Genomic DNA, 20245 nt, shown 5'->3' with positions numbered 1-20245 from the left:
TGGGAAGTGCCTCAGCACAGCTCAGTTCATCTAGTTACTCAATTGCTTATGAATTCCACTGCTGATGCGAGTTGACACGTTAGCATGACCTCTAGTTGTAAGGTGGTCAAAAGCAGTCCTTTTTGGAGAGGAACCTGGTAGCTTCATAAGCAACTCAAGGGCTTCACACAGAATTTTCCAAAAGACCCCCTGTAAATAAGCCAGCTTTAAAGCCGGTGCATCTTCCATGAGTCCTCAAAGTATGACCCCGATCACCCCGCTACATCCCTCCCAATCAAGCTAAAGCCTTTTCCCTAATAGGAAGGAAAAAATGCAGAAAATCTACATAAATAGCTCTTTCCCATTGTCCTCGAAACCTCAGGAAGTGGGCACGAGTCTCCGAGTCGCAAATCTCGGCTAGACTGGTCAGTGGCATGGCTAGAGTGACCAGAGCAGGAATAAAAAGAAACCCCGGGGGACAGCGAGGGTGAGGGCACTGCCTGGTCGGGCAGAGGATCCCAGACGGCCCCTTTCATTACAGCGCGGTTAGCAAAACATGTCCATCTCTGCTCTCCGCCTGATACTGGGTAGCATATTTCTTCGAGAACTAAATTTCAGGAGAAGTTCCGAGACATACCGTGCCAGCCAACCCTGGGGATACTGAGGCCCAGTCCAGCCCGGGTCAGCGGTCGTTCAACAGATTCCGAAACGCCTGGGCGGGGCATCGTGCATCTCCTGTGCGTTGATTGGTCATGCTGTGTCCCCGCCCCCTCGGCCCTGCGCAGCCTCGCTTTCCTTTGACCTCGATTTCAAGCCATGCGCTGGGCAGCAGTTGGTCCCGCTCCCCTTAAGCTTGAGCTCGCGCTGCCCAATGAGGAGCGAGCTTCGCGGGGGCTGTCGGGAAAGGCGGCCGGCCTATATAAGCGGCTTGCGGGGCGTGTCCTCGCGCCGGGGTCGCCCTTTGGGTCTCGGAGGAAGGCTGTTTCGGAGGGCGGTTTGTGCTCGGTGAGGCGGTATTTCGGGGACGATGGCGGAGGGAGATAATCGCAGCACCAACCTGCTGGTGAGTCCCGGCGCCGCGACGCAAGGGAAAAGGAGTGAGGCTTTTGTATTGTGTTAGGCTCAAGCCGGCGGCGCCGCGGCCCTGGCCCTCTCCCGGTTTCCAGGCGCAGGCGGCGACGCCTGCCCTTTCGGGCTTCTTGGGAAGCTCCTGCGTGGCGGTCGCCAGTCGTATCGTCCCCTAACATTCTCTGGAAAAGGTGCGCGAAGGAGCGAGGAGGGTGCGTGACCAGTCACCGCGAATACGGGTTGAGGAAGTGGGCAAAGGGGGGCTGTGACAAGCCCGGGGCCGAGGGCCTAGGCCCCAGCCGTATGCGGGTTTCCTTCTCTTTGACCTTAATCGGGATGCCACTTCGTTCTTTTGCCCCAAACTTGCGCAGGGGTGGAGGGTCAAAGGGCCGCTGCCGAGAAGTTCGGTTAGAACTGGCACAGCTTGAAATGGCAGGAAGGCTGCGAGCTCACCCTGGGGAACTGGGAGTGGGGTACGGCTGGCAGGACAGTGGGAGGTCCAGGCGTCTGTCCGGAATGTGTAAGTCTGGGGGTCGCAGGACGACTTTAGAATAAGCAGGGGTACGAAGGCACTGGAGTGAGGTTGGTTGTATCCCAGGCGGACAAGTTTGACCTCACTACGATTTTCATGGCACGATGGAGGCAAAACCGAGAGAAATCCGTGCATTTTCTCCGTTGCCTTTCTCCAGGGAAAGGCAGCTGCACACCACAATCACAGTGAATAGAGGGAGCAAAGAATTTAAGTTTGGGCTTTTGATTATCCAAGAGCCCGGGTGCTGACGAATTAAGAGATTTTGCAGGGCGGTTCGCGCGATATTCGTTTTGCATTCATTTTTAGAAATGCATGACTTACCCCCTTACACACACACACACACACACACACACAAATACAAATGCATGAATTACCCCTTTATACACACACACAGAAATGCATGACTTCCTTACACCCCCCGCCCCCCCATAGTTAGCCCCAGCCAGGTTCCTTTTTAGAGGATGATCAAAGCACAGAGAAGTTACCCCAGGTCAGGACTCTTTCCGGTAGAGCAGTGTGACTTTTCGGGAGGACAAGGCTCTTGGCCTTGGATTTCCTGGATTCAGATCTGTTAACGTCTGTGTATTTGTTACAGTTTCCTCATCTGTAAGTGAGGATAGTAACACCTTCCTTTTAGCTTGTTGGGACGTTTAAAGTGTAAGCGTGTAAAATACTTAGTCAAGTTTCTTTCACATAGTAATCTCTTATTTATTAAACATGATATGGGAAGTCAGAAATACTGAGGTCCCCTAGGTGATCAGTGTGGCACAGAGAGCATCTTTCATTAAGATTAAGCTGCGCTGGCTGCTGTCATTTGCACATTTCCCTGTGATAACATTTTTTAAGGACACATGGGTATCTTGTCGCAATGTTTTTTTCTCTGTCAAAATCAGCTAGAGGACTTTCTGCCACATTAGCTCATCCTACAAGTCCACTTGCAGCTGATTGTCAGATTAGCAGAGAAATTTGAAGTCTAACCAAAATGTCCTGATAAACGTGAGAAGCACTATAGAGGTGATATATTGAGCTTAAAATGAGTCATATATTTTGGTGAAAGTAGTTTTTCTTAAATGTGCAAATCATGTCAACATCTAAATGATTCCATTACACAAAGAGCTATTTTGGAAACTGAGTGCTGTTCAGGGAAAGGCTTTCCTAATGGACTTAGAAGTAGGGGTTTAAATCAATGAAATGACAAGACAACAGATCAATTCCAACCACCCGAAATGAACGAACATAAAGTGATCTAATTTTATACTCTGGATACTTTGCTTCCTAGGGCAGGACTTTGGGGGAGTTAGTTAACCATTCTTTACTTGTAAAATGGGGGTAATTATCCCTACCTTGAGGGGCTCAATGAGGATTATGTTGCATCATACCTGAAAAGAGTAACCCAGTTCTTAGACTTGGGAGGTGACCGTTAAATGATAGCTTTTTTCCTCCGTTGGTTTTTGTCATTGGTACCAACATTGTAGAGTATTTTAGAAACTAATTTGTTTAAGATAGTGATTTGATTAACAGCTATTTTACATACTTGGTGCCTTACAAGAATTTAACTTTAGGAACCACAGAAATGTTGAGAGTAGTAAAATGATGGCTTTAAATGTTGATCACATGTAGGCGGAAGAGACTGCAGGTCTGGAAGAGCAGCTGCAAGGATGGGGAGAAGTGATGCTGATGGCTGATAAAGTCCTGCGGTGGGAAAGAGCCTGGTTTCCACCTGCCACTATGGGCGTGGTTTCTTTGGTGTTTTTGTAAGTGAGCTTTTCTGTTCCTTAAGGTTGTGCTTGTTATTAATAAGGGCTTAGGTAATACACAGCCTCTGTTTATGGAGGAGCCTTAAGTCTTTTGTAATGTGTAATCTGTAACAAATGCCTTTTCTTTGAGCCGTTTGCCTAGTTTGCAGAATTTGTAGTACTTCCATAAACTTGGTGACCTAAGTCAGTTGAATAACTCGGTGACTCTCAAACCGTTTGGCCTTAGAACCCTTTACACTCCTAAAAAGTATTGAAGATCCCAAAGAGCTTTTGTCTCTTGGTATTTACACTGCAGCTATGTATGATGTTATGAAGCTTCCAGAAAACCATGTGTGAGAAAATTAGAATGAAAAGGGCAAAATAACATTTTTGAGAACCAGAGGACAAAGTGAATAAACACTTAGGAATAATGGCTATGTTTTTCTAACCTTTGTTCATTTTTTTTTTTTTAAACAGGACTATCTACTATCTCGATCCATCTGTTCTGTCCGGTGTTTCCAGTTTTGTTATGTTTTTGTGCTTGGCTGACTACCTTGTTCCCATTCTAGCACCTAGAATTTTTGGCTCCAATAAATGGTAGGTGGCATGACAATTTGGCATTCTCATTTGGAGGCATGAATCCTCGTGGCTGTGATTAGTACGCCACAATTAAGTACAGAGAAGTGTGTACCCTCAGATACCTAGGGGGGAGATTTATTGCTTTTGTGTGGTTTCTTAGCTGATTCATATATAAATCATGAATTTCCAGTACTTATATCTCCATAGTTCTTTTATGGTGTAGCGTTTATTTTGACTCTTCTCTCCAGACCTTTATATTGAAGTGTGGGTTTTTTAGTGTTTTCTCAAGGATTGTAGAATTTATGAGCTTTCCATAAAAGTAGTACATTTATATTTTACATGTATTTCCATTGATATTTAAGGTAGTATGATATTAATTTAACAAGTTTGAATGAGTAGGAAAACAGTAACTGGTAGATTTTTGTCCATTAGCAACCACTAAGTTGGTGCAAAAGTAATTGCGGATATGAGGTTAAAAAAAATTTGCAAAAACCGCAATTACTTTTGCACCAACCTAATATTGACTGACTGTCTCTTTTTCTGTTAGGCACTATTCTGGGTGCTGTGAAATATTTTGATTTTTGAGATCTTGTATTTATGGATTGAGACGTTGAGCAATGCGGTGGTAGGTAGCCAAATGCATAGAGTAAGTTCAAGATGTACATGCAAGTGGGTTGTTGATTTCATTTATGCCATTCTTTGAATTAGTTACTTCTGAGTTCCCAAGGTATATAGTAAGTGACTATGGATCATATTAAAGTATTTTAACTTTCTGGAATATTGCATTGCTCACTTTTGATCCAAATAATGAACATAACTAGATTTTGTTGAAATAGATATTTTTCTCCTAGCTGCTGTTCTCCCTTGGTTGTTTAATTTGATTAGTAGTCTACTGTGCCTTTAGCTTTTTATTCCTCTGATAATAGCAAATTATAAAATCTGTAAAGGGAAGCATTTTAAATGTATGCCTTCCGGATCTTTGAGAACAAATTCAGACATTTTGGAATAGTCAAGCATGTTTATTTAAAGATGTCCCTCCTGCCCACCCCAGCAGAATGGATGAGTATTAGGAAGTGTCCTTTGAATTGTTTTTCCTGTGCAGTAAAGAATTGTGCTGCTCTTTTGGGGGCAAGTTTGTAACCATACAGTAACAGTTTAACAAAGAGAATCAGCTTCTGACCTTGACTTTTCATCAGCCAGATGGCATTCTCATCTGCTAATTCATCATTCCTGGAGAAAAGTTTTCAGAAATAAACTGGCTTAGTCAGGGAGACAGAGCGATTTTATTGTTTGATCTTTATGGGGAAGGAAGAACACTGGTGCATAGCCACGTCCAGCCTTGACTATGAGTGCGTATCAGCTCAGACTGTTCCCAAGAAGCTCAGGGCTCGGCAGAAACCCTCCTCTGTATCTATCGCTGCAGCTTTACAGTGACGAGGACTAGAGCAGAGAAGGCAACACATCTCCCAGCGTAGAACCTGCTTTGTAACAGCGGCCATTATGTCTGTAGAGCAAAGACAGTACGAAGGCCATTTTTTCCATCAGAACCCCAAAAAAACATTACAAATAAAAAGGGCTTGGAGGATCTTTTGTATTTTTACCACTGTTTTGTTTATGTTTTCCCTCAATGAGACTAAACTTATAAAGAATTTGCCATTTGCATTTGAGCTGTGTGTTCCTGCTTTGACATCACATGTATGAAGCCCAGTGGAGGGTATTACGCTCTGAATGCCAGTAGTTAATGTCTTACTGCAGAGCGCTCAAAGTCATCTATTTGGCAGAAATTCCACATCAACTCAGGCTTTACTAGGATCTGAAAAATATGGGAATAGAGAAATTCTGCTAATTTCTGCATGGCCCATGTAGTCATGAGTCTGTGATCACTGTCATTAACCAGATGTGGCTTCGAACCATAGATGACCATTCCTTTGTACACACACGTGTGTGTTTATTAAAAACTTACTCCTGTGCTCTAAAAGGTGTCTTAGTGGGACAAGAACTTTTTACCTTTATAAGATAATGGCAAATCGTTGTTGTTTATTCAGACTTTCTTTAGAAGATAGCTTTTAAATTTGAGAGGATGGTGTATTTCTGTTTGCTATAGAGATTCGCTTATGGTGAAGGGGAAAATTCTTTTTCTAGGACCACTGAGCAGCAGCAACGATTCCATGAAATTTGCAGCAACCTGGTAAAAACTCGCCGCAGAGCTGTGGGCTGGTGGAAACGCCTCTTCACACTGAAAGAAGAAAAACCGAAAATGGTACTTTTTTGTTCTGACCTATTCAGGGAAAGCAAAACTTTGAGATGGAGTCCATTTTTTACTTCATTGTAATACAATGATAGCCTTTTTGTGAGAACATTGTTTGCTGTTTATAACCCATTGGTTTAATTCCTCTGAATACATTCATAAATGTTTATCTGTGTTAGACTGAGTCACTGGAAATTAAAATTGCATTTAATTTTGTATTTTAGTAGAGTGAATATTTTGTTTTTTTACGGAAATAAAAGTTAAAGACATATATATAGAAAGCATTTGTTTTCTTATCTCAGCTGCACATGAAATTACTATGTAAAGTTGTTGATTATAACAGTAGAATAGTTCATATTATAAGCTCTTTAGCTTAAATATAGAATACAGTATTTTAGGAGGGAATGTATCTAAATTGTATAAAGTAGATCTAATAGAGTTTTCTATAGATCTTATGTAATAGATAGATGCTAAGTATTTTTTAAAGAAAAGTGGTAATAAACACTGAATTATTTTCCAACCTTTGAAACAACCTGCTAAGGGCATGCTTCTCAGTCTTGTTTCTAGGTGTTGACACATTCTTGCTTTCTTCATTTAGTACTTCATGACCATGATCTTCGCGCTCGCGGCTGTTGCTTGGGTGGGACAGCAAGTCCACAACCTTCTTCTCACCTACCTGACAGGTAAGTTTTTGCGGAACGACTGCAGGCATGCCTTGGCCAGTGGAGTCTAACGGAAACTTAGTCAATAGTACGTGCGTGCTTAGCAAGTTGAAGGTGCTGATCAAAGACCTGTGGGAGTCTAGAAAGATGACTGAAACCCGGGTCGTTATTCCCAGGCTCTTTGTGGTCTTGCCAGAAGTTAGGACACAGAACAGACTAACCAAGGTAGAAAGAAATGTGCAAGAGTTCAAGTAAGCAGTGTGTGTCATCTGAGGCTGGGAGGTCACGATGACTCAAGTTTCTGGGGACATGGATTCCATACTGCTTCCTCCCATTAGGGTGCTTCACAGTCTGGGAAACCACCGTCTCTAAAATGTAAGAACATTTAAGAAGTGAATTGCTGCCTGCTTCATTTTATTTGTTTGTTTGTTTGTTTGTTTTTAAGTGACTTTCTTACTGTTGCTTCCCGGACTAAACCAACATGGAATCATTTCAAAGTACATTGGAATGGCCAAAAGGGAGATAAACAAGCTTCTCAAACAAAAAGAAAAGAAAAATGAATAAGACATCTGTTTTATTCCCTGTGATGAAGTGTCCCTTGCCTTGGGAACAGTTTCTGTTAGGCTATCTGGATACTCAGATGTTACAGCAGTAACTCTTTGCTCTCCCTCCTTCTGCCCTTAGTTACTAGAAATTCCGACCTGCCAGGTAAGCGTTTATGCGTAGTGTCTCCATGTCAAGTGTAGCTGGCTGCGTTCTCATCAGTTGGCCTGATACGGATAACTCATTCATGAATATGACTTGTTTTGATTTTTCGCCCCTGGGGTTAACTGAATTCTTACTTTTGGGCCCCGTCCTTTAAAATAATACAGTGGTGAACTTCACCCTTTAGTGTAGTTAACAGTGACTTTGGATAATTGTTCGAATTGATCTTTGCTTTAGCTGGATGTACAAGGGGGAGTGGTCTGTGGCTACAGGAAGCCAGTTCTACTGTCTGCTCCCACAGTCTGCTTAAAATACGGTCTGGCTTCATGAATACAGAGACCAAGTTTACCACTTCTGATGAAAAGACCAATTAAAACTCATTCCTCATTTTGCTTCTATACTGTGGGAGCTCCGCATGGAATACAATGGAACTGATGCCATGCCCCGGTAGATGTTGGTTTCTCCCTTGTGCAAAACTTAGTAGTTGGTAGGAAGCATTGCTCCTCGTCCAGCGTGGGGCTGGCAGGCTTCCAGCACTTGTACCTTGTAGTAAGTAGTAGTCCTTCCGGCTTCGTAAGAGCACGCTTCCAGAAGCTCGGAGTTCAGCTTTTTAGCATACTTTCAATCTCAGATTCTCAGCTGACTGAAACTAAAGGACATGAGAGGTAAGATTCCTGTCCGTGACCTTTACTCCAACACCAGCCCAGTCAATCAAGGACTCATGTCTTCCTGTGTTTAGTCCAGATTCACTAGAAAATCGTCTTATCCTACTAACTATTCCAGACCAGAACCAGCCTTTAAAGGTAAGCCTCAGGAGTCTCATTTTACGGTAACGTTGGCTGCTTTTGTCCTCATAGATTTGGCTTAGGAGGTGGTGCCTACGCTGGCGTCGGACTTTTTTCCTAGATATTTACCGGAAGAGTACAAGGGCTGTGGGTGAGAGCAGACGTGTGGAGATGCTAGATGGCCTTAGGTCAACGGAGAGTTTGTAATTCCTTGGAAAGTGTCTTAGAATCATTGTCCCTCTTAATAGCTAGAAATTTAGAGTAGTTGAAGTCTATAGGAAGGAACCCCTGAGGACTGAAAATGTGACACATTTGGGAACAATTCTTCAACTCTGATTAACTAGCTGTAATATAGTTCTGTGAATTTATTGCACTGATGCTGTAAGACCTGGACCTGTGGTATGTTTGTCTCTAAGACTTTTCCTTCGCTTCAGTATTGCTGTAAACAGTGGTCCCCATGTAGCAGATGTTTGATTTTTGTTTTTAATGTTTCATATGAAAACCACAAACTACCTTCCATGTGTTTCTTCATTGTAAATAAGCCTGTTTTCTTAGCTGGGTTTTTTTGTGTGTATGTGTTCTACCAAGTTAACTACTTTCATGGTTTTAATCCTGTATTTCTTCTACTTTGTTTTGAGAAAAGGGGGAAAAATTAAAAGCTGGAATCCCTTTTTGTGTCCTGCTTTCTTTCTACCGTAGCCCGTACAATAGTTACATGAGTGGAGTTATGGATCCGATTAATGAACTACCCTGTGTGACGGGAACATACCTGTAAGGTACTCTTGAAGAACAAAATGAAATAAAAGGTTTAAATGTATTTGTTTGGCAAACATCCAGACACCATGCTAGATGGAAACGGAAATACACACACACACTCATACACACACTCACACACACACACACACACACGAAATACAATGACTAAGTGATAGCTGAAGGTGCTATATGTGAGGGCTCAGCTGGAGCCACAGGCAGGGAAGCAGCAGGAGGCTCAAGGGCGGGTGGCCCGTGGGTCTCTCCCCCGGCGGGTATCTCTCCCCCCCCGGCGTACATGAGGTGCTCAGCAAGTGACAGGGTAACTTGCATCTGTACTTGAAACACTTAAAATGAGAGCTCAAATTGGATGTTTTACCATTGGCCCTCACTGTCTATACTTAGTGGGTCCTGGGGACAGAGTCAGTCAGGTTAAATGCTGAGCCCCCACTGCGCTCCCCCTCTGTTGTCACACAACAGCATAGCAGCCTGCCCCCCCACCCCCACCGTGTCTTTCCTGAAGGAAAGAAGAGTCTGTGAGACTGTGCATCTCTGAGACTGTATATTTCTCTCTATTTAGTCTCCAAAAGAGGGTTTGCAGCCAATGACGAGTAAGATTCCCCATGGGGGGGGACAACTCAAGCCAGGCGGAACCCCATGGAGACCCCCGATGAGCTGCCTTAGAGAGATTTGGGAAGGGGCCTTGTCTCCCCTTCCCCCTGCCTGGGAAAAGCCGCTGCTGGCTCGGATTTTTCCCTCTTATCTAATTGGGAGAAAAGTCTTGAGAGTGGTAAGATTAAGCTCTCTCTGCTCAGCTCTGTGAAACAATTTCAACATGTGATGTATGTCCCTTAAGGGAGTCGCATACCTCACCTCAAGGACTTTCTGCTTCGGCTGTTTGAAGATCAATATAATTGGTTTGGGTTGTTTCTATAACGTGATAAGTGAGTCTCACAGACCGTGCCAAAAATACTGCTACTCCCTTGTGTACTTATCAATAAAAACCTCCAGTCGACTTTATTCTGGGCTCCAGTCTTTCAGAAATGTGAGACCCCTGGCCTTCTGAGATTTAATTACATTAAGTTTCTGTATGTTTCTTAAAACTTAACCCAAAGCTGCCCCTTCTTGCACCCTCACTGCCCATGTTGCGCTGGACGCGACACCCCCCCTCAAAAAAAATATATGGATCCTTCCTTGGAGCCTCCTGGTGGGTTTGGTGATGTCCAGAAAAGAGAAGTTCAACCCAACGTCACCATAGGTCACCCCACGGTTGCCTGATACTTTGAAATGCTGGTCATACACCATTGAGCTGTGATTACTTCTCAGGCCAATCTGATTGGCTGGCTTCCTGTCCAGGCCAGCCTGACTACCCTGGTGCCCGCTCTGGCCACAGGAAAAGTCCCTTTTCGACACTTGGCTGTGGCATCCCCTCTAGCAGAGGTCCTACCATCCCAGATTTCACAGGATGTTGAGAGGAGGCCATTTGGAGTTAGTTGTGCCAAGAAGAGTGAAGGGATTTGGGAGTTTTTAGGAGATGAGATTTTAACGCCAGCAGTTCATCTGCCAAATCTGTTACCATTCAGATCGTGATCAGCCCTATTTGAAGCCCTCAGCAGCTTCCAGTGTGGCAACAGCATAAGTCACACCTTGAAGCAATTCGACATGGCCCTGTGCTCCATTCTCCAGTCCTCTACCCCATTTCCCGATTCCACCCAGCCATTCTGAGATTACCCATCTTTAGTCCATGTCCTCCTAGCTCTGTTAGAAATCTAGAATATCTACTGTGCCCCACATACCCTCACATTTGGGCATCAGGTAGACCTAGATCCAAACCCCACCAAGTAATCAGTAGCTTAGACGCTCTTTTTTTTTTTCTTTTGACTTGTAAAATGAAAGCAGAATTTTAAGATTTGGAGTCAATTTAAGATTGAAATTAGGGGGTGGCCGGTAAGCTCAGTCGGTTAGAGAGTGGAGCTAACACCAAGGTTGCCAGTTCGATCCCCACATGGGCCACTGAGCTGTACCTCCTTAAAAAAAAAGATTGAAATTAGTTTTCTCCTTTGTGAAATGGGGTAGGTAGTAGGGGTGTTATATAACCACATTTGTTTTGCAGACTCAGGGAGTTAATCTGCAGGAAGCAGTTAGTGACCGGCATGAATTGGTAGTCAGTTCCCTTCACGATACGGCTCAAATGGCACTTCCTCTGAAAGCTTTGGCAACATCCCAGGCCACCTCCGCATTCCCACAGCACTTGGGATTGGCACCCTATAGGGCACGTTGCCCTGCATTGTAGTGGTATTTCCAGGTCCATCTCCCGCACTGGGATCCGTACCTCTTAAGGTCAGGACCATAATTTTGTCCCCTCACCACAGGGCACACCTGGCACGTGATATTTTGAGTTTGTTCAATGAATGGATGAATGAATAAAGTATGTAAAGAGATAGGGGATGGTGCTAGTTTTCTATGTATGGTACATACAGCTTTTGGAGGAAAGTGGGTTTATTCACTTAACTCCCCACCATTGCTAAGGCCCTCAAAGTGGACTCCACATTTTCAGTAAAACGCAAGTATAGGGGAACCAGTTCTTCAAGGAAATTTTCATTTAAAAACAAAGTCCTTTTGTAATGTATATTTAACCAGAGAATTCTATATCCCTGAGATGTTCAAATTGGGAGCTTTGCTTTCCTGGGGTTCACTTGGGGGAGTGGCAGCCAGAGGCTTTATACTAATAAAGAATGTTGAGCACTCTGCCAGTTTTGTGTTAATCTCTTTTTTATGGATTATTTCATTTATCCTCACACAAATGTAAGTGATTGGTAGTATCATCCCATTTTACAGATGGGGAAACTGATCTGCCCTTTCATTTATTCGTCAAATATGTGTTGAGGGCCTGCTATGTGCCAGATAGTTTCTCTAGAAGCTGTGCGTACAGTGGTGAACAAAACTTAGTCCCTGCTTGTTTGGGGACAGAAAATACACTTCCAGTGTTTCAGGTGGTAAGAGAGAAAAATTCAGCAGGGCCATGGGATTGGGAGGATGGGGAAGAGGCTGTATATGTGTGTGATTGAACAGAGAGCCGAGGAATGCCAGAGAACGAGCCACCTGGCTAACTGGGGGAGCATGTTCAAGTTAGAGGGAAAAGCAATGCAAAGGCCCTGGGGTGGAATTCTCCCCAAGTCAGGGGCGAGAGATAGGGGATGAGGTCTGGGGTGTTGTGCAAGGAGCCAGGTGTGCCCGTCACGAAGGACCTTGTAAGCTTGGTAAGGAATTTGGATTTGACCGAAGGTGATGGGAGTCCCTGGAAAGTGCATGATCTGTGTGATACAAGTTTTGAAAAGGTCATTTTGGCTGCCCTAAGACCGGTGGTGGAAGGGAGGGTAAAGGTGGAAACAGTGAGGGAAGGAGGCTGTTGCAAATATTTCAGATGTTAGGTGACACCTCAGGTCACGCAGAGCAGATCGAGAGAGGAGGCCGAATTCACTCCCTTGTAGGGGATGCGACACCCGGGCTTCAAGCCGTAGTTGTTCCTCCCAGCTCTGTCCGTTGTCAAAATAGACTCGACAGACGTTGTGCAAGCCGTTTGCCACCATTATCTCAGCAACAACCTTTAAGAGAGAGGTATTACTATTACCCCCGGTTTGTATCTGGGGAAAGTTCACTAAGAGATGTATCCGAATTGCTGCTTGTGCCGGTGCAGAAGAGCAGACAAGAGCCACTGGCTCAGAATCTTGAGTGTGTATTTCAAAACATTTGTGGCTTTCTTCCAAACTGTGTCCCAGAACTCCAAAGAAACGTCTGGAGCCCCAGTAAATTTCTAAGATTTAGGGACAGTCAAAAGGAACCACCGATTTAAAAAAAAAGACTGCTTTCAAAATGTAATATATAAACACATGGCAAGCAACAACACAAAATTGTATAGGGAGAAAAGCAAGCGTTCCATCCCAGTTCCCAAGGTCCTCCGCAGAGGCAATTACCCATTTCTCTGGGTCCTTACAGAGATGCTACAAATGCGCAAGTAGTAAATTTTATTCTAAATGATGAACAGTGATTGCAATAAACATTAGCAAATATCTAGGACCGTGTTGTCTATTTTTACTGTTACAGATTCAGGACTAGAAGGGAGTCGTCAGTCGACACTCCGACAAACGCCTCACCTCGCTCCTCTCCGGTCGAGCCCATCGACTCTCTATTGCCCACCCTGCAGAGGCTCCGCCCCTGAATCCGCCACCTTCCACAAGGGTGTCCTCCTTTGGCGCTACTTTGAAAATCTCGCGATAGCCTGCTCGCTTCCCATAACTCCGTGCGCTCGCCCCTCCCGTCCTCTTTCCGCCATCTTTCCGTGCGGGTGAGTAGCTCTCCTTGAGCGATCCGGCACCATCCGTCGGCTATCGTTGCCATCCTGCAGTCCGAGCCCCGACTTCTGTGCTCTGCGAGGATGCCGGGCCCCGTCTGGGCTGGGGATACTGGCCTTGTGGGGACCTGGGCAGGTGTAGGGGACAGTCATACTCGAGCGTCCCACGCTCTGTACTCCGGGCAGCCAGGCCTATGGGTCGCGCGGGCCGCAGCTCTGGCGGGAACCTGAGCTTTCGACCGCCGGGAGAGGCAGCAGCCCCGGCCCGGTCGGCGGCGCCAGGACTTGCCCGTGGCGGCTGAGGTAGCGCGGTGGCTCCGGGCGACGGGAAGCGTCGGGGACGGTGGCCGTCGTGGGCCGCGCGGCTTCGCGTTCCTGGGGACACTCCGCCGGGAAAACGGCCCGGGGTTGGCGGGTGGCGGGGACCCAGCCTTCGTGCCCCAGCGTTTCCCCCTCGCTGTGCGGAGCTTGAGGAAGCAGGTCGGGTGCTTCCTGCCGAGCGCAGGACGCGTGCTCGGGGCTCCGTCCGCAGCTTCGAAAACTCCAGTGTCCTGCGGGCGTTCGTGTCCGTGGGCCGCTGGCCGCAGCGGGTGTTAGCGGACACCCGGCCGGGCGTTTTCGCCTTAATCCGTACGGGGGTCAGGTGGACGGTTGTGGTGCCGTCGCGTCTTTGGGACAAAGGGACGACACTGACCGCGCGTGAGCTGGTCCGAAGGACCGTGTTAATGGTACCGTGGCTGCTGGCGACAGAAGCTCGCAAACCATCCTCGGTGACGCGCGGCTCCCGTGCGGAAGAACCGCTGTAGGGGACTCCGTTTCGGGAGCTGACGTTCGCCGGGGATGCGGCGGGCCCGCCGGCCGCGCCAGAGGAACGGGGGCGTAGGAGGCCCAGGGAGATGCGTCCCCACCGGGGGTGACGGGCGGGCGACGGGGGCGGGGGCGCTCACACCCGTCTCGTGCTCCCCGCACAGCCGCGATGGTGCGCATGAACGTCCTGGCCGATGCCCTCAAGAGCATCAACAACGCCGAGAAGCGCGGCAAACGCCAGGTCCTCATCAGGCCGTGCTCCAAGGTCATCGTCCGGTTCCTCACCGTGATGATGAAGCACGGTAAGTGCAGCTGGCGTTTCGGTCCCGGTGTCAGAATCCTTTTTAAGGGATTGGTCCTGTAGAAATGGGGGCCGGGGGACTGGGAGGACAGGGGGAGCAAAGTGTCAGGATACCTGGGCACCAAGGCAGCTGTGCTGTGGGCGGGGTGGACAGGGGACGCTCTCGTCTCGGGCCTCTGGGGTGCGATGCTAGGACGGGACAAAGGGAAAAGCAGTAACCCCCTTGGTAGGATTGCAGGGCGGGTGGTTTCGGGTGTTGCCCCTTAAATGTTAAATATTGCTTAGACTATAAAAGTTCGTTCTGATACAGAGCAGCTGTCCTGTAAAACTGCTTACAGACAGGCACTGAGACAGGAGGCAAGCAGGAGGAATGCGAGAGGAGCATAAAGACTCAGGTCTGTCCAGTTGGCATCTGCCATTTAATCATGTCTTCTGTAGGTTACATTGGCGAATTTGAAATCATTGATGATCACAGAGCGGGGAAAATTGTTGTGAACCTCACGGGCAGGTTAAACAAGGTAAGAATTGATGCTTTTCCACATTTAAGAAATACCTATGGTGGTGTTAAAAGTGTTGTAATTAATTGTAATTAAATGTGTTGTAATTAATTGCGCTTTTAAAACCAAATGGTGGTGGTGTGCTTGCTTATTTCGTTAGGTGAAAAAAATGTTAGGAATTGATTAAAGTCATTAATTTTTACACCCACATTTTACCTTGTTCTCCAGGGTTGTATTTGCTCTAGAATTGTTAGTGGAACTAGTGTTTGTGGTGTACGAGCTGCCTGAAGGAGGTGCAGGAGGTTGGGGGTGAAACTAAACTCTGATGGTTCTGGTATTTGAATCTTGGAGGGTACACTGCCCATCTCACTGGCTTAAACGTGGGTGGCCAAGGCCACAGATGCTCTCAGTGCGAATGACTTGTCCTTCCTCTTTCTTGGTGATTGTTGGGTTTTCTGAACACAGTGGGGTTCTCACAATATCGATACGTCACTACGTCTGTTTTTGCTGATGCAGGCTGTGTGTGTCTTTGAAGTTGGCTCCCTTTCCCTTTGACTTGCCAGTATAACCCGGTGGATCTCTGATCCATTTGACTTGGTGGTTTAATTGATTGCAGGGAATTTCAGGGCAGGTGTCTAAGCTAGTTAGGGTCCCTGAGCTGCTACCCTGCTTTCTGTGTTCAGGTTTGTAGCTTTTCAAAGAAGGGTTTTCAGGGATAACCAAGTGAGTCTTGTTTCTTTCTACTTGTAACCTTCAGAACCCAATCCCAAAGAAGGATTTGGAGTCGCTATTCTTCCTTCCTCTGACCCTCAGAGTGTTCTTGAAGTAGGAGAGGATGTGTGTTGGTGCTTTTCCTTGTTTTTAGGGGGAAGGAAGCTGAGACCTGGGCCCTGCTCAAGGTCTCAGCTTGTTAGTAACCAGTGGGAGACAGTCATGGCACATTGAAAACTGTCCTGCAGAAGACCGAGTTGACGTCCAAGTTTCCTGGAAAACTCTTTAAGTTGAAGTGCTGCGGGTCAGGTTCTTGAACATTGACTGTACGTAATAACTTGAGAACTAAGTTTGAACAGAGCGTTTCCCTCATGGGACTCATTTGTGGCATTCTTCTGTGGTATTCCAGTTTGGAAAATTCTGGCTAAAGACGTAGTTGAAACCTAGGCCCTGCTCTTACCTGTCTGATTTTGGGCAAAACAGTGGTTTTGGTTTCTCTGACTTGAGTTCTCCTCATTTTTGCCTCAATTTCCTTCATGTGAGAGATGGATATACCCTTACTGTAGAAATGTAATGGGGCTGGGAAGTGAGGGAGAGTTCACAATCTGTAGAGAAATGAAGAAGATTCTGGTCTTTATGCGTCCTCTTCAGACTCATCTCGTTTGGGAAGGGGTGCTGGTTGCAGTCTGCTGGCATTAAACGCTGGGTGCTGTGGAGCGGAGGCCGCAGTGGGTCTTCCCTGTCGGGTGCTTGGGGAAAGAACTGACTATTCCTGTTCCTGTCCCTGTCCCGGTGTGGGATCGGTGCCTTTGGCAGTCTAGTGACGTCATAGCTGATAGGATGGGTCATACCCTGAAAAGGAGGACCTGCGTGGGCTTCCTAGCGCAAGGCAGTTGGGCCTGACAGGTCCGCCTTCCGTTTCGGTGGGTTCAGAGCTCTGCCTCGGGAGGTGGAACTGCTCAAAGACTAGTAAGTTCTCAGCTCCTAGTCTCCTTTAGTCGATGATTAAGCATCTTGGAGTGTTTTAAGTGATTGTCTTGTGGACGTGCACACAGCTGCCTGCCTGCTCTCTCAGCTCTGCAGTTGACACTTGGGTGGTACTACTCCTGAGTGTCCTCAGGTGATGGTTTCTTGGTGTAAACAGCGGGAGCCTGTGTGCATGGATAGTTGTCAGTGTACTCGCGGTTCGTGGAGCAGGCATGTGAGCAGGCGGTCATGTTTAACTTTAATTCGTTAAAGAGGCTTTTGGTCCCGCCAGCTTCCATTTTCTAATCCGGGTGATGGAGGCGGACCTGGAGTGAACCCACGGGTAAACTCACGTGGCCCGTTAGTGGGGTTTGCACAGGTGTTGTGTTTGAGGCTTGGCCCGTGCTGGGGTGACTGGCGTGGGGTGCTTTGGTACTTGGAAGCGCTCGCTGTGGAGGACAGTTGGCTGCTGTGTTTCGGTAGCAGGCAGGTGGGATAAGGCAAGAACTCGGCTCTTTCTGCCTCCCGTCCGATTTGCCAGGTGTGTTTGGAAAAATGGCCTGGGGTTGCAGCGTAGTATGCCCCGGAAGTGGTTCCCGGGACTTCACTGGCGTGGAGCAGCCCCCTTAGATTTCAGGTTAGTGCCTGTGGCGCTTGTTCTTTACAAACTCTAGGGGTTTGCATTTTGGGTGCAATCAGAAGGATTTGAGATCCTACAAATTCACTTCCGCTTTACTAGGTAAAAGCAGTCTGGCTGGTTTTACTTGTCTGACTTTGTTTTGGGACAGCTCTCCAGCCCCCAGGGACGCACGTGATGACCTGACGACCTGACGCTGCCATGGGTTGCCTTGTGTCCCGCCTCTTGCTCACTTTAATGCTTTGTTTTTCCTCCCAAGGCTGGCATAGTGTTAATTCAGTATATTTTTCAAATGGCATATCAAAGATCGCACAGAATAGTAACCCTAACCCGTTAAACATTGAGTTCCTTGGTTTATATGACTGATCAGCAGTGGTAAATGCTGTTTCATTATTCAGTTTTTCTGTTATCGGTGAAGTGTGAACGGTGTTGCCTGTTATGCTTTTACAGTGTGGAGTCATCAGCCCCAGATTTGACGTGCAACTCAAAGATCTAGAAAAATGGCAGAACAACCTGCTCCCGTCCCGCCAGTTTGGGTGAGTCCATTTTCCTCCTTTAAGGCAAGTTAACGCTGAGGCTTGTGCTGCACTTCGGCTTGAGCTGAGGGGCCTGGTTACCCCAGTGGTAATGACCGCCTTTCCCAGCCAGCGGGACTCGGGACTAGCTCGCGTGCTGCCTGCCGCATTTCATGTGAGGCTTCGGTTTCTGAGGCCGAGGCGGCAGATTGGTGTCCCTGCTAATGTCTGCTCTTCGGTTCAGGGCATAGCGCTCATATATGTTCCACGTTTCCCCCCCTATGGCCAGAATTCCTTTTGAACCCCAAGCCTCTGGGGGAAACCCGATTTGAAAATCTTCATCCTTGGTAAGAGACTGAGTTCCAATCCTTGTTTCCCTCCTTTAAAGCTGTGAGGCCTTGGACAAATCATAGCCTTGATGTCGGCATGTGTAAGACTGACAGTAGTTCTCCTGCACGTTCTCTTCTTGCCTGATGCAGTGCTGGTAAAGCACTTCGGGGGCTGACACAGGAAGCACTTGATCTGGCTGTGCTTAGGGTCTGAAGCCCGAGCCCCCCAGTCACACGTCTGGTAACGTGGTTGGATAGACTCCCCCTTCCTGGTTACTGTATGTAGTGTTACGAGCGAGTCATTTCTGATGTGATACTGATTTTATTGCCTCACAGTTGACACCACATTATGTGTCTCGATCCCCATAAAAACGAGACAGGCCAGGTGGGAGTCGCATTGTCCACGTAACTGTACAGTATCTTGTGATCACACATAACAGTAAGTGGCAGAAACAGTTCCATCAAATTTATAGCAACACTTAAATGATTTGAGTCCTTACCTGAGAGCAGAAAGGGGCATTTTTGAAGGTAGAGAAGTCTTTGTTTGCAGTGAAGCTGACCAGCCTCGTTTCTCAGTGTTAGCCCAGGCAGCGCCTGGGGAGTGCGTGTAGCTGAGGTCTCTGGATTTGAGTCTTTTGGTTCCAGAAGTCAGGTCGTCCCCTGTGCACTGCCAGCTTGTGTAGGCAGAATTCGTCTCTGTCTATTTTGGGAAGGCGTCTAAGCACTGATGAGTATTGGTGTTTTTCTGTACCAGAAAGTGGCTCTGTGTTGAACTATTTAGGAAAAACTCACCAGCATTTTTTTTTAACTCTCCATAGTTTCATTGTACTGACAACCTCAGCGGGCATCATGGACCATGAAGAAGCAAGACGAAAACACACAGGAGGGAAAATCCTGGGATTCTTTTTCTAGGGATGTAATACATACGCGCAAATAAAATGCCTCAATGGACTCTGGTGCTTCACTCGGTCGTTTTGAACTTTGCAGCAGAGTAGCAAGAGCGCCTGCGCACTGTGCAGCCTTTGTGTTACGGGGTGAAGGCCGGTTCCCTGCAGTGAACAAGAAAGCCTTGACTTGGGATAACTCGCCATCCCGCACATGGCTCAGCGGAGGAGGGGGTCTGGCCCTGGATGGTTGGATCTGGGTGGGGGTCTAGGTGGCGAAGCTCTCCTTCTGGAGTCTTGTGTTAACCCAGGAGGAGTGATGCCTTGACAATACACATCTCACGCACTGTTGTAAACTGCCCTCAAAAGTGTGTGGTTAGTTACCTGTGTAAGTGCTCAAGACGGCAGCCAGCCGGGAGCAGACAGCTGGCGCCCACAGCTCCCCAAGGCTCAGCTCAAGGTAAATTTGGACGGCAAGTCAGTAACGCCTTAGCAATATATGTGTGTTAAATGGCAGTTAAAAAAATGAACGTCTTTTAAAAACCAGTTTTACGGTGACTCTGGAATGTCACAAGTACATTCCTGGAATTGGGGTGAATTCGTTTGCTGGACCACTTTACCTGGGAAACGCTTATAAAGAATTCAACCACCAAAGGGCACGGTTGCTTCTGTGAAATGTCTGAGGGCTCCCTGCACTCCCCCTTCTAGGGGCAATGCTGTCCAGTACAGAGCTTCATGTGGCCACATTAAGACAAAGGCAGGGTTGATTTTTTTTTATAGCGTTTTGTTGAAAATTAAAATTTTAACAATACAAAAAGACGAATGGAATTTTGCTCTTTGAAATCATTTATTGGCCATGTATTTACATCTGAAGCCAACACGCCTTAATACCACTTTTAATAACCACACATGACTGGTGATGCGTATTGCACCGCCCAGACTGTCCTGGTTTTTGATTGGTCGGTTTGGCCAAGTCGGGGAAAGGCTTGGAAGAAGAACTCGGGTCATCAGCCTGTCGCTGGCAGTATCTGCCTGCCTGTCATGGGAGCGCGGTGACGGGGGCAGCTCACAGCCTTAGGGAAAGACGGCAGCTGCTCTTCCTGGTCGTGTGGGCCACAGCAAAAGAAAGCTGCTGTAGTGCAGGCCTGGTTACAAGACCTCGTAGGGTGTTGGGTATCGATAGCTGAATGATAGGTTTGG

At 46.9% G+C, this 20245-nt stretch overlaps 2 protein-coding genes across 2 annotated transcripts; both read left to right on the top strand.

The window, feature by feature from the left end:
* Positions 1 to 889: 889 nt before the first annotated feature.
* Positions 890 to 8965, top strand: ARL6IP1 (ADP ribosylation factor like GTPase 6 interacting protein 1). Its single transcript, XM_033101881.1, has 6 exons — positions 890 to 1042; positions 3200 to 3333; positions 3793 to 3912; positions 6037 to 6154; positions 6741 to 6825; positions 7250 to 8965. The coding sequence occupies exons 1-6, from the start codon at positions 1007 to 1009 to the stop codon at positions 7366 to 7368; spliced, it is 612 nt and encodes a 203-aa protein (XP_032957772.1). The 5' UTR covers positions 890 to 1006; the 3' UTR covers positions 7369 to 8965.
* Positions 8966 to 13248: 4283 nt separating this feature from the next.
* On the top strand, positions 13249 to 19114 carry RPS15A (ribosomal protein S15a). Its single transcript, XM_033101852.1, has 5 exons — positions 13249 to 13392; positions 14370 to 14507; positions 14945 to 15024; positions 17768 to 17853; positions 18980 to 19114. Exons 2-5 carry the CDS (start codon positions 14375 to 14377, stop codon positions 19071 to 19073), a joined length of 393 nt encoding a protein of 130 aa, XP_032957743.1. The 5' UTR covers positions 13249 to 13392; positions 14370 to 14374; the 3' UTR covers positions 19074 to 19114.
* Positions 19115 to 20245: the final 1131 nt, after the last annotated feature.

Source organism: Rhinolophus ferrumequinum, assembly GCF_004115265.2.
Source record: "Rhinolophus ferrumequinum isolate MPI-CBG mRhiFer1 chromosome 15 unlocalized genomic scaffold, mRhiFer1_v1.p scaffold_54_arrow_ctg1_1, whole genome shotgun sequence".
Classification (NCBI taxonomy): Eukaryota; Metazoa; Chordata; class Mammalia; order Chiroptera; family Rhinolophidae; genus Rhinolophus; species Rhinolophus ferrumequinum.
The sequence above is the reverse complement of the archived record's forward strand: the minus strand, read 5'-3'. Positions and strand labels throughout refer to the sequence as shown.